A 14,840-nucleotide genomic window follows, 5' to 3' on the forward strand; every position below is an offset into this window, starting at 1 on the left:
CGGTGTGTGCGGACATGCCAGTGACTATGGGGTCTAATCTGTATACCTATGCCTAAACTAGCACAATTCAAGAAGGTCTTCCCTATTTTCAAGGGTTGACAAAGATTTAGTCCAGTAATTTTGTTGGGGTGGTTTCCCACTGAGTGTTACCACTGTTTCTCAAACAGGAAGTGGATTCAAAAGGAACGAGAAAGACTTATACTTCTCTTGTTGAATCCACTTCTTGCTTTAGTGCAAAAAACAAAAATTGCAGTGGTATGAAACTATCCTTAAAGGTTATCCAGCACTACAAAACATGTCCACTTTCTTCCAGAGACAGCACCACTCTTATCTCCAGTTCAGGTGTGGTTTTCAATTAATTTCCATTCTTTTCAATGGAACTGAGTTACAAAACCTGCACCCAGACAGGAGATAAGAGCGGAGCTGTCTCTGGAAGAAAGTGGCCATGTTTTTGTTGTGCTGGATAACCCCTGTAAATTAGTTATCTTAAGATCCAAAATTATCCACAGGATCGGGTACAAGTAGCTGAGTGGTGCGGGTCTGACTGCTAAGACAAAGGGCAAAACCTGTCCAAATCTTTGGATTCGGCAACGTTATCCTAAGCAATCAGTGTTTGCTTCCTATAGCTGTATCCTTGTTTTCCTGACAGCCTTAGGTCGGCTGCGGGGGAATCAAAAAATTAGTCTTCGGGTTCGGATACCGTTGCCGAACCTAAACTTTTTGAGAGGTTCGCGTAACACTAGCAGCTAGGGCTCCATTCCTTCTTTATGGGGTCTACGAACATTGCTTAGGTCAGCTCCATTTTTTTCTCAGGATTGTTAGGGTACCAGAGGTCAAAACTCCATCTGTTGGCTAGTTATACTTGATCTTGGGATATCCCCTTTAAGGATTTTTCTACTCTTGCCCGATGACAGTCCGTGTATGGGTTATTATATATTCTGTAGCAGGAAATGATAAAACACAGAAACCGAACCAAACGCAGAGAAAGAATTAGAGCAGTCCACTATGGAGATACCTAAGTATACACAAATAGCGACGCCCTGTTCCGCTAGTACCATTGTGAATATAGTAAACTTGCCAATCTATAAGAAAAGTGACTATTGCCGTCAATGGGGTAAGTCTTGTGTCACCGTGAAGCAGTGAATATGTTCAATACGAGTACTGGACGTTGGCTAGCACAACAGGATACACGTACAACTTTGTTCTTTGCCTTACAACAATTTGATTTCCGATGGCTGGCTTTAAAGGAAAGAGAAAGGGAGATAGCCGCCATCTCCATAACTTTTACCAAGCAGCCTGTAACAATAAGAAATATCACGAACACAGTGCAAAGTACGGATGAGCAACCCGGTAGCATCTCTCCCACCGAACGCACAATTTCTCCAGGATTTTTGGGTTAACCTCAGGCAGCCGATTTGTATCTAGACGGTTATACTGAGCATCTCTGTGCATTTTGCCCCTTCTCCATCCAGCAAGGCCACCATGAAATGTATAGAGTCTCTTACATGCAGATACATATTCATATAGATATATATGAACATTTTTGGTTTGAATTCAGTCATTGGCCAACCAGAAGACCCTCGGAAATGGAAATGCATAGACATACTCGGTGTAACTCTATAAGGGTTTATGTAGCTTTTTGTTTGTTTTTTTATGCATTGTTCTGTTCTCATGTATTTTTTTTTCCTTTGATCCCGCTTCAGGAGCAATGGTCCAACCATATTGGATTCCTCCCATTTGGCTAGGTTGAGTTCAGGCAGTGTGTCCCGTGCAGAATCCTCTTTGGGGGAGAGGTTGGGGGGATATGTAATGTCATTCACAGTTTGAAATACAAATACCCTGATGCATCACGTATTAACTATTAAGAAATGTGATTATTATACCTTTTTTTGACTTTTAAAGTCTTTTAAAGTTAAATAGTCTTTTTTTTTGTCAAGGTTTGTGCTCAGATCCGCGGGGAAGCGGGAGGAGGTCAGGCCCTCTTCGCGTGAAGCATTTCAATGAGGAGATTGTTACACGGCACATCACCGTTGAGATGTTTATAATAGAGATATTCTTCCGCCTGCAAACTTATCGAGCGGATTTCCGGTAGCCGCAGTAAAAGCTGCCCGAATTTGTCTGTTTGCTGTGGATAGTTGCACAGGGTATAGTCCAGAAGAGCAGCATTGACTTGTTCCTGAACTCCTTCCACCAACTGGAAGTTCTCCAAGTTCTTCACATCTAAAGCAAAAATAGGAAAAGACACAAATTAGCAGGTTTCCTTATTATTATTATTATAATACCTGAAACACGATATATACACAACACTGTATACAGCCAGAGTATACTTTTCTGGGCACTATCATTCAATTTGCATTACATATGTATGTAACATATCATGAATTGTAGACGCATGTACAGATCTGTCCATCAATACCTTTCTGCTAGACTTCAATTTCTCATTATATAAATTTAAGGGTGGCGATTACTTTTTCTTTCAAATCAACTGGTGCCAGGAAATTATATAGATTTGTAATTTACTCCTATTTAAAAATTTCTAGTCTTCCAGTACTTATGAGCTGCTGTATATCCTGCAGGAAGTGGTGTATTCTTTCCACTGTGATACAGTGCTCTCCGCTGCCACCTCTGTCAATGTTAGGAACAGCAGCAAATCCCCATAGAAATACATTTTCTACACAAGACAACCCCTTTTAGTTGTTGTAGATGAGTTATCCACTTTATGTGCTTATATAACACCTATAGTATATACAGTATACCTATAGTATATACAATATATACAACCTATAGTATATAGTACCTATAGTATATACAGCATTCTCTTGTATTGACAAGACATCATATTTCGGCACAAATAACAAATGCTTTACCCTATTATTAGTTTATAATAACACATTGGTAGAGCCAACTCCAATCTGGGAATACTCATATACATACGCGAAGCGAAACCCTCCACTAACGCGATCAGCTCCCCCCCTTCCCCAGCAATGGCCACTAATGACGCGGACCATATTAGTTGTTGACATCGCTTATCTTATGGGATGCGGAGGGTCAGAATATAACATGGAATGGCTTCGGAGTGTTTTCATTAGAAACTCTTTCTATAACTTCAATCAGGCAGAATCAAGGATGGCTTAAACAGATCAAGGTCAAACCCTTTAGTGACACAAAGGTTGTAGATTTTCAGAGGCAGAATATAATATATGGCCTCCTAATGAGTCTCCGGGGTCCTGCCTATCTTTAAACCAGAGTACTGCACAATTCATATCATTCCCGGATTAATTTTTCTGACCCAAGGTGAATTTAGAAGCCGGCCCGCCACACCGTTAATTCTAATAAAATAAGACAAGAAGTCTTGTTTCCGTGAGACATTTTTCTAAATGATAGCGAAATCCTGGGACAGGCCAAGACTATGCTAATGAACCATCTGCTACACTCAGCTGGAGAGCCAAATGATCTTCACCAGGCGCCACCTCCTAAAATATATATCTCTGTGACTGATCATCGTCGGAGAATAGATGGACTGCTGGCCTTTAACCTTGCAGAAGATTCTCATGAATTTTTATTTTTATATCGAATAGACAATATATCCTCATCCGAGGTGAGCCGAGCGGAAGGTTAAAGTGTCACCTCTTACAGGACCGTCGTGAATCAAGGACAATGTCATGTTTCATTGGTTAAATACAGTCAAGTGGCGCCGGATCCAGAACGAGACATTTGCATTTGTAAACACATTGGTATAGTGGCGGCAATTACGGGATCGGGACTTTAAGTGATTATTCCGGCCTGGGATAATATGTATTCAATGGAAGACTTGGCATAATCTGGTATAAGTCTATGGGGGGGAGGAGGAAATCCTATAGAGTTAAGAAGGTGAAAGAAATTTGATAAATAGGTCACAACCACTCAATGTCTTTTTTGGCCGTTTGATGGCCATTTTTTTTCCCCCGGATGGCCGTCATTTTAAAAGGACATTATTTAGAAATACAAACAAAAAAAAATACATGTTCTTTAGAAATACAAACAAAAAAACCAAAACAGCCGTCAACGACCAAAAAAGAAAAAAAAGAAAGAAAAGATGTGTGGTCGTGGCCATATGGTTTATATAGAAGTCTGAAACTTGAGGACTGGCCAGTGTATAGGTGAGTATCTTCGGGGTGAGTATGCTGAAGATTTTCTTCATGGATTTTGCAGTAGCAGCAAAGTGGATAAGATCCAGACCCCACAGAACAATCCATAGAGGATTTATGGGAAAATGTAGAAAGGCTTTAAAAAAAATTTAGCAATTTTTTCCAATGACTTAATGAGGAAGTGAAAATTTAGAATACAAGGAAAGAATTACACCCATGGTTGTTATTTTTTTTTCTTGGTCAAAAATGCTCCGTCCAGATGTTAGCTGAGAGTCAATGGAAAAAAATTAAATGCAGTTTTGTGAAATCATAGGCGGCTATGGGCTCCGGGGTTTTCCCAAAGAAACATTGACATTTTTTCCCCCATAGACTCCTGAAGGGGAGAAAAAACATCAGAAAAAAAAACATGTCTATAGGCATAGTGTTTTTTTCTGCCGTTTTTCCCCCCCAGAAAGAAAATAGAAAACCTGGAATCTGGTGACTTGGACTGAAAAAAAAACCCTGCAAGGGTATAATGCCAGAGCAATAAAACACCTGTAGCAATTGACACTAAAATAAGAAAACACCAGAAAAAAAAGAAAAGAAAAACTCATAGCAAGGAAACTCTTACTGTTTTTTGGGCGTTTTTTTGTGGCTTTTGATCTACAAAATCTACATAATTTGGTGTGATTCACTTCTGGAAAGTTTGCAGATGATTTCCTGCTGCAGAAAACGCCCCTCGCAACTCTGTCCCGTGTGAACATACCCAAGATGTGCTCGTGTTAAGTGCTTCCGTAGGCAGTGTGGGGGATATAGAATGGCAGCTTAAAGGGGTTATCCAGCGCTACAAAAACATGGCCGATTTCTTCCAGAGACAGCCCCACTCTTGTCTCCACTTTGGGTGGGGTTTGGAACTCAGTTCTATTAAAGTGAATGGAGCTTAATTGCAAACCGCACCTGACCTGGAGACAAGAGTGGTTCTGTCTCTGGAAGAAAGTGGCCATGTTTTTGTAGCGCTGGGTAACCCCTTTAAAGGGGTTATCCAGTACTACAAAAACATAGCTACTTTTCCCCCTTTCTTGTCTCTAGTTCAGGTGCGGTTTGCAATTTACTTCAATGGAACTGAGTTCCAAACCTCACCCAATCTGGAGACAAGAGAGAGGGAAAAGTGGCCATGTTTTTGCAGCACTGGATAACCCCTTTAAGCGCCTAACTGCACTTAAAGCAAGTAACTTGTGAATGGGAGCGGGTTCCCCCACAGCTCCTGGCCCCTCACTGCTCCCCACTTATTCCTGATTCCAAATGAGACGCCTCAGCCGCATTGAATCTGGAAAGAGGAATCGGTGGAGACGGCGAGGGACCAGAAGTCGATAGAGCAGAAGCTGTGGGGGACTGGGGTCGGTATTATGACCCATCTCTTTATTTTTACTATCTCACTGCAGTTTTACAATACACTTTCTCGCTTCAAGACTGAAATGTGACTTTTAATAAATTTTTTGCCAATTGTTGTGATCTTTTTTCTTCAACTGTCGTAAATGCAGGCCTAAGTATCTAAGTGGACTTCATATTCCACATACATAGAACCCACCCCTATAGTTGTACCACAGAGAGGACTACGCACAGGTTACTACGAGCAGAGGACCATAAGGACCACGTCGGATGTAGCTCTTCCATGTCAAACAGGCCTTTAGACTAAAATGTTTGCTTGTAAATGCAAAGTTTACATAGTAACATCTTAAGCAGAACATCCTTTTGGTCTCCCTGAACAAGCCCCATCTAATCTAATCCGGCTTATTCACTCGGGGACTAATTACTTTTTTTTTTTTCATAAAGCAACCTCCGTATCAGCGCGTGGAGGGGCCGTGTACACTTCTCCATCTTTATTGAACAGTAGACCCTAAGGTCCTTTTGAATACATTACAGGGAGGCAGGCGGCGGTGCGGTGCTCCGCTTACACACCCGGGCTATCCTGCATACATTACTCTAATCACATTCACTCTGCTAATTAAACAGAATATCAGCACCGGGCGCCGCTTAGCTTTCTTAATGGAGTAAAACCAAAAGCGTTATTTAGCCGTGAAGGCTGCCGATTGATGGCCGCTAATCAAATACATCATTAACCCTTTTACAATTAGCGGCTAATAGAGATGGCACGGTGTAATAAAGATGGCTTCATCCCGCACACACATAGCCGTACCCTGGCTGGACGGTTATATAGCAGGAGAGGGACGGAGAACTGGTGGTGGAAGGTGAATATGCTGCTTTTTGTTCCGTATGGAAACTTTTTCGTCAAAGTTTTTGAAACTTTTCTATGAATAAGAGCGGCCAAACAACTCTCAAAAACAGAAGGAAAATTATTTCAGTGGACAAAAAGCAGACAGAAGAAGCCTTCAGGAATAATTTATTATAAGCTGAAGCTTTTGTGTTCTTTGGATCCTGTTGCCTCTTTCTGGCTTCTGGGTATATGGACCTCTTGAAGGCTGAATCCACCAAATTTGGTGGGATGGACAAGCTATCTAGGATTAGAGATGATTAAACAGCGCTGATGTTCAGGTTCGTTCAAACTGGAACCATCAGTATTTGACTCCGGCAGTCTTCCCGTTCCGTGGGGAAGGTGAAAACAGGCATACAGCCTGGGCCATAGGTTGTATTCCTGTTTTCCAGGTGGGATTTGGGCCATCTCCACCTTCCCTTCGGAATGGGAAGACTGCGGTAAGTCAAATACTGATGGTTCGAGTTCGTAAAAACCTGAACATCAGCGCTGTTCGATCATCTCTATCTAGGATACATGGGAGGACCGGACATTCCGCCTGTAAGCAGATATCTGGGTAAAGAAGGATTTTGGTTTGGATTTTAACATTGACAATACTTGGGACTTACTTCCCTCTCCCTATGCAGAACTGCATGTTTGACTCAGCATGCCAGTATATGGCTATGTTTCTACTTAGGGAACATATCGGGAAACACAACCATCTCGTTGAATAGTCGGCCACTAATAATAATAATAATTATTACCATAAGTCTATATTACGAGACTGCTACCTTTACCGATTTTTTGCCAAAATGGGAACATAGGGGATTGGCCTCACATTGTATTGTTGGCCTAACATTGTATAATCAGTGCTTCCACTGTCAGACTGTTAAAGGGATTATCCAAACATGGCCTCTTTCTTCCAGAAACTGCACCACTCTTGTCCTCAGTTTGCATTTGGATTTTAAGCTCAGTTTCATTGAAGTAAATGCAGCAGAGTTGCAATACCACACATAAACTGAGGACAGAGGTGGTGCTGTTTGAGCATGAAAGTAGCTATATTTATCTAACCCCTTTAAGGGATAAACCTTATCTATACCAAAAAGGAATGGTAACATCCAAGTGGTCACATATTCTTCTAACTTTTGCAGTTTTCATCCTCATTACTGGGGCTAAAACTAAGCTGGGACTTCTTGTTGTGTCTGTGGTGATAAGAGAAGGCTGCTGTAAAGTGATCTGTACAGCATTGCAGCATCATGTGACACCAGTAGATAGAGGAGACAATAGCAGCTCCCTGTGGAATGACCTATTCACAGGTCACAGAGCGCGCTCAGTAACGTTTCACGTTCATCTCAAGGGGACTGAGTTTGTCTATTGTCATCTGTGTCCATGAGCCTTGCTGTAAAGCATATCTCTAAGTGCTGTTAAGAACAGCTTAGGCAATATGGCCGCCCACATAACAATGTACAAATAGTGAAATAAAAAAAAAATAGAAAGATTATAATAAAAGAACAATTTTTAATATCTGACTCTAATCAGTAAAAGTAAATTTTAGGTGACACTTTCCCTTTAAAGTCTCCATTTCCTCAATGGCAATAGGAACCAGTATTCCCCAGAGCAGCCTAGGTGGAAATAGTATATTAGAGTACACATTCACTGATAAAGTTTATGCTCAGTTTATAATATGTAATCCAGGTAAAACCTGACTACCGGTAAGCAGATACAGGGGGCACATATAATGGGCGGCACTGTTCTCTGCTCTCCCTGTAAACTTTAATACCGCTGTATTTATAGCGCTGCTCGCTGCCCCATATATCTTATGGCCCTGCACCATCTACTGATATCTACTGTTCACGGAGATCGCTCTCATTGCTCTATATAACCGCATTGATCCGCAGAATTGTTTCACATAACTCATCCTCCCCTCCTCTCTATAATGTGGCCTTATCTTCCTGTTTAAAACATTAAAGTGGACGGTGCTCACAAGAAGAGGCAACGTTACACCGGCGCGTTACTTACGATACAAATAATAAGGTTTTATGGAGATGTTAAATAAAATGGACAATGTCCCGGGTCCTGGAGAGAGCGGCTGGGAGCGCTGTGATTTCGTAACAATTAAAGGGATATTCCTATCTCAGCTGATATAGTTATACCTGTAGGACTCATCAAGTTGTATGTCTTTAATACAGTCATTTAGCAAACTTGTCTCCTTGTCTTGATATGCTGCTCTTTCCCTCCCTTATTATTATACTTAGGGCTGTATACCTGGCCCAATGAATAAGAACTGAGCAGCAAGACTGGCAGTATATGCGTCACTGCACCCTGTCCCTGCTCCTGTACGTGCTATCCCATCTGAACCTTATAGACTGTAAGCCCTCGCGGGCATGTACCAGTATCCCCATGTACCAGTCTACCATCTACCTTAGTCATGTAATGGGTTTGGATCTTGTAATGTTCTGTTTGTCACCCCCTATCACTTGTATAGCGCTCTGAAATCAAGGGGGCTTTAAAAAAAAAAAAAATAATAAATAATAATAATTGGACATTAAACTTGGCAACTAATTTTAGTAAATCGCCCTACAACAAAATTTCTGGAAATGTTACCCCGTTTTCTTAAAACTGCCCCCCCTGTTTCTGTCCCCCCAAACCACTTGTACCTTTGGATAGCTGTGTCACCTCTGTCCATGTCAGGAACTGTCCAGATCAGTAGCAAATCCCCATAGAAAGTCTCTCCTGCTCTGGACAGTTCCTGACATGGACAGAGGTGGCAGCAGAGAGCACTGTGTCAGACTGGAAAGAATACACCACTTCCTGCCAGACATACAGCAGCTAATAATACAAAAACATAAGATTTTAAATAGACTTAAATTACAAATCTGTATAGTTTTCTGAAAACAATTGATTTAAAAAACTCTCCCCCCCCTCCTCCAGAATACGCCTTTAACACTGAGAATTTTTTAGAGAACTGGTACTGCAGTTGTTCATGCAGGGAAAGTATAAAGCTCCCTTTTCCTGCTGATTCCAATACGGGTTCTGCATATAAACTGTGCCCCATTAATGTCAATGGGAATCTCTGCCATAGTTCATATTACACATTGAAAGCTGATTTGTAGTCTTATTATTTTTTTTTGCAGAAAAAGAATGACATGAGACTCATTAATGTGGATTCTACAAGACTAGAAAGAAAGGAGTCTCCGATGCACTGTGTGAACATGCCTCAAGACCTTCTTTTAGATCCTTATTTCTATAGAACCTAAAATACCATTGAAAATTTAAAGGGATACTCCTGGCAAAAAAAAGACCAGTGCTGGGTCTGAGGGGGCGGACTTGTATGTGTCGTTCTCCTCCCCATCTGGCCCAGTATACACGATACAATGTATTAGAGTAGCTCATTGTTTCCTTTTACTCACTTTCCCTCTGAACTCTATCTAGCTATACATGATTAAAGGGGTTGTCCAGTGAAAATCTTTTACTTTCAAATGAACTGATTTCAGAAAGTCATATAGATTTGTCATTTACTTCTATTAAAAACTCTCAAGTATTTCCATACTTATTATCTGCTGTATGTCCTGCAGGAAACATTGTTTTATTTTCAGTCTGACAAAGTGCTCTCTGCTGACATCTCTGGCCGAGACAGGAACTCTGTCTCTGTTTTCTATGAATCTCCATAGAAAACCTCTCCTGCTCTGGACAGTTCCTGACATGGACAGAGGTGGCGGCAGAGAGCACTGTGTCAGGCTGGGAAGAATACACCACTTCCTGCAGGACATACAGCAGCTAATAAGTATGGAAGACTTGAGATATTTTAATAGAAGTAAATTACAAATCTATATAATTTTCTCACACCAGTTGATATGAAAGAAAAAAATTTTCACTGGACAACCCCTTTAATCCTCTTGCAAAGCCTGCACTCCTACACTCTGGCATTAAGTGCGGATCATCACGCCTCTCATCCAGTAGTATTCTCTCCATTAGCCATCTCACAGCTATCCTGCCATGTTCAGGAAAATAAAGGAAATCCCTATAAAGGGTTAATACGTATCAGGGGATTAAACCTGTAGAAGCCAAATGATCAATTAATATAGTTGTCTTGTTCTAACAAGGTCACCTCCGTGCCGTCTGTATCAATAATGCCCTAATATCATTACACGGAATAATCCATCCATTAACCGCAGGACTGTATTCTGCATCTGACAGACAGCAAATCCATGGAGCAGCCGGGGAGGGAGGCATGGCGGAGCGGGGGAGGCATGGCTGAGCGGGGAGACTCTGCTGACTGAAGACTTTCTGCTCCGCTTTTAACTCACTTTGATGGTTGTGTCCCAAGGCAGCGGCATAAAACCCTGCGCCGGGATCTACACACTACAACATACCGGCAAAGTATAGGATGTATATGTATATGAGGAGACTGGGGGGGGGACACATGGTAATGTACCGGCAAAGTATAGGATCTATATGTACATGTATATGAGGAGACTGGGGGGGACACACACTACAACATACCAGCAAAGTATAGGATGTATATGTATATGAGGAGACCGGGGGCACACATGGCAATGTACCGGTGTCCCAGATGATGGCGTAAGGGACTGTCAGGATGGATTGTACCTGTCAGGGAAATATCTATAAAGAGCTGTACTATGTACTATGGGAGGAACTACAGGGGTGATGGTCATTCTATGCTGGTTTCTAAGATGATTTCTGTTTTGCTCTTAGGCTAGGTTCACACTCCGTTTTCAGCATCCGTTTAACGGATCCGTTTTTTTTAACGTCCAGAAAAATAGGGTCAGCAACGTTTTTTGGTCCGTTTTGGTCCGCCAAAAAAAACGGATCCGTTTTTTTTTATAATGGAAGTCAATGGAAAAACGGATGCACACAAATGAATCCGTTTTTTGCAATCCGTTTTTCATGCGTTTTTTGAAAAAAACGGATGCGTTAAACGGATGCTGAAAACGCAGTGTGAACCTAGCCTTAGTAAAATTGTAACATAGAATGCTAATCCAGAAAGAATCCCATAATGCAAAACTCCCTGTGTATAAACTATCTATCTATCTATCTATCTCCTATCTATCTATCTATCTATCTCCTATCTATCTATCTATCTATCTATCTCCTATCTATCTATCTATCTATCTATCTATCTATCTCCTATCTATCTCCTATCTATCTATCTATCTATCTATCTATCTATCTATCTATCTATCTATCTATCAATCTATCTCCTATCTATCTATCTCCTATCTATCTATCTATCTATCTCCTATCTATCTATCTATCTATCTATCTATCTATCTATCTATCTATCTATCTATCATCTCCTATTATCTATCTATCTATCTATCTATCTATCTATCTATCTATCTATCTATCTATCTATCATCTCCTATTATCTATCTATCTATCTATCTATCTATCTATCTATCTATCTATCTATCTATCTATCTATCTATCTTCTTCTTCTTTATGTGACGTCCTCTGTCACCTCTACAGTCTCACCAGCATGCGTATACACAGTTCAGCACTCTCACATCTTATATGTAAGAAAACAATGCATATAGAGGGTGGTCACAGAAGATGTAACAGTGGTCTTTTTAGATAGATAGATAGATAGATAGATAGATAGATAGATAGATAGATAGATGATAGATAGATAGAAGATAGATAGATAGATAGATAGATGATAGATAGATAGGAGATAGATAGATAGATAGATAGATAGATAGATAGATAGATAGATAGATAGATGATAGATAGATAGATAGGAGATAGATAGGAGATAGATAGATAGATAGATAGATAGATAGGAGATAGATAGATAGGAGATAGATAGATAGATAGATAGATAGGAGACAGATAGATAGGAGATAGATAGATAGATAGATAGATAGCAACAAGATAGTCCACAGCACTTACAGAGTTAATGGTGAAAAAAGGTCAGTGACTTATTGAATCTTCATAACACAGCACTCCAAAAAAAGACACGACGTTTCGGTAACCTCACGCTACCATTTTCAAGTGTACAGAGTGAAATACAAGCGTAGTATAAATACACACATATATACTACGCTTGTATTTCACTCTGTACACTTGAAAATGGTAGCGTGAGGTTACCGAAACATCGTGTCTGTGTTATAAAGATTCAATAAATCACTGAACTTTTTTCACCGTTAACTCTGTGAGTGCCGTGGTCTATCCTGTTGCTATCTGAATACGATCTGAGGTCAGGATCAGGGACCGCTGGCACCCGACCTACATTGTAAGCAGTGCTGCTTGTTTTTTCTAATTTAGATAGATAGATAGATAGATAGATAGATAGATAGATAGCATATAGATAGATAGATAGATAGATAGATAGGAGATAGATAGATGATAGATGGATAGGATATAGATAGATAGATAGATAGATAGATAGATAGATAGATAGATAGGAGATAGATAGATAGGAGATAGATAGATAGATAGATAGAAGATAGATAGATAGATAGATAGATAGATAGATAGATAGATAGATAGATAGATAGATAGGAGATAGATAGATAGATAGGACATAGATAGATAGATAGATAGATAGATAGATAGATAGATAGATAGGAGATAGATAGATAGATAGATAGATAGATGATAGATGGATAGGATATAGATAGATAGATAGATAGATAGATAGATAGATAGATAGATAGATAGATAAATAGATAGATAGGAGATAGATAGATAGATAGATAGATAGATAGGAGATAGATAGATAGATAGAATAGAAGATAGATCGATAGATAGATAGGATATAGATAGATAGATAGATAGATAGGAGATAGATAGATAGATAAATAGATAGATAGATGATAGATAGGAGATAGATAGATATGAGATAGATAGATAGATAGATAGATAGATAGATAGATAGATAGATAGATAGAAGATAGATAGATTGATAGATAGATAGATAGATAGATAGATAGATAGGAGATAGATAGGAGATAGATAGATAGATAGATAGATAGAAGATAGATAGGAGATAGATAGATAGATAGATAGATAGATAGATAGATAGATAGGAGATAGATAGGAGATAGATAGAAGATAGATAGATTGATAGATAGATAGATAGATAGGAGATAGATAGGAGATAGATAGATAGATAGATAGATAGATAGATAGAAAGAAGATAGATAGATAGATAGATAGATACCAGTCCTGCCAAACCCCACAACATGCCCTGACAAAAGCCCAAATAAAGGGGGTGATAGAGACATACCAGGGGCAATATACAGAGGAATGGAGGAGAGAAATAAGTAACTCCCAGAAACTCACCATCTACCAGTCACTACAGAGAGACTACCCCATGGCACCATACCTGGAGAGGCTGCACCACCCCAAACACAGGCAGACCCTAAGCCTCTATAGACTGAGCGCCCACAGCCTGGAAATAGAGACGGGGCGGCACAGACAAACATACAAGCCGCGGGAGAGCCGACTGTGCCGGCACTGCGAGCAGGGAGACCTGGAGGATGAGGCCCACTTCTTGCTACACTGCAGCAAATACTCATCCACCAGGGTCACCTACTTACAGAGACTCTCCACCATCATCCCGGACTTCACCTCCATAGATGAGGAGAGGAAACTCCACATTCTGCTGGGGAAAGAGGAGGCCACCATGGAAGTAGCGGCCCAGTATGTCTCCACCTGCCACCGGCTGAGAGGATTATAGGATACCATGGACTGTTATACGCCCTATTATACCCCAATCCTGCCCCTTACCCCATATCCACCCTGCTCCCCACATGAACCCCCCCCTCTCCCCCACACTCCATCTATTATACTCTGTTGCTTTGGCAATGCTAAATGTTTATTTTGGACCTGCCAATAAAGCTTTTTTGAATTTGAATTTGATAGATAGGAGATAGATAGATAGATAGATAGATAGATAGATAGATAGGAGATAGATAGATAGATAGATAAATAGATAGATAGATGATAGATAGATGATAGATAGGAGAGATAGATAGATAGATAGATAGATAGATAGATAGATAGATAGATAGGAGATAGATAGATAGATAGGAGATAGATAGATAGATAGATAGATAGGAGATAGATAGATAGATAGATAGATAGATAGATAGATAGATAGGAGATAGATAGATAGTAGATAGATAGATAGGAGATATAAATAGATAGATAGGAGATAGATAGATAGAAAGAATAGAAGATAGATAGATAGATAGATAGATAGATAGATAGATAGATAGGAGATATAAATAGATAGATAGGAGATAGATAGATAGATAGAAAGAATAGAAGATAGATAGATAGATAGGAGATAGATAGATAGATAGATAGATAGATAGATAGATAGGAGATAGATAGATAGATAGGAGATAGATAGATAGATAGATAGATAGGAGATAGATAGATAGATAGATAGATAGATAGAAAGAATAGAAGATAGATAGATAGAAGATAGATAGATGAAAGATAGATAGATA

At 39.9% G+C, this 14,840-nt stretch overlaps 1 protein-coding gene across 4 annotated transcripts in view; it reads right to left on the reverse strand.

Annotated features, from left to right (window-relative positions):
- Positions 1 to 563: 563 nt before the first annotated feature.
- NR5A2 (nuclear receptor subfamily 5 group A member 2) overlaps positions 564 to 14,840 on the reverse strand; it is a 103,273-nt gene continuing 88,996 nt past the window's right edge. For all 4 annotated transcript variants that reach the window (XM_069967493.1, XM_069967494.1, XM_069967492.1 and 1 more), the window contains exon 7: positions 564 to 2,220. In XM_069967493.1, the coding sequence (XP_069823594.1) occupies positions 1,973 to 2,220 (248 nt within the window). In that variant the 3' untranslated portion in view covers positions 564 to 1,972. The remainder of the gene's footprint in view (positions 2,221 to 14,840) is intronic.

Source organism: Dendropsophus ebraccatus, chromosome 4 (genome assembly GCF_027789765.1).
Source record: "Dendropsophus ebraccatus isolate aDenEbr1 chromosome 4, aDenEbr1.pat, whole genome shotgun sequence".
Taxonomy (NCBI): Eukaryota; Metazoa; Chordata; class Amphibia; order Anura; family Hylidae; genus Dendropsophus; species Dendropsophus ebraccatus.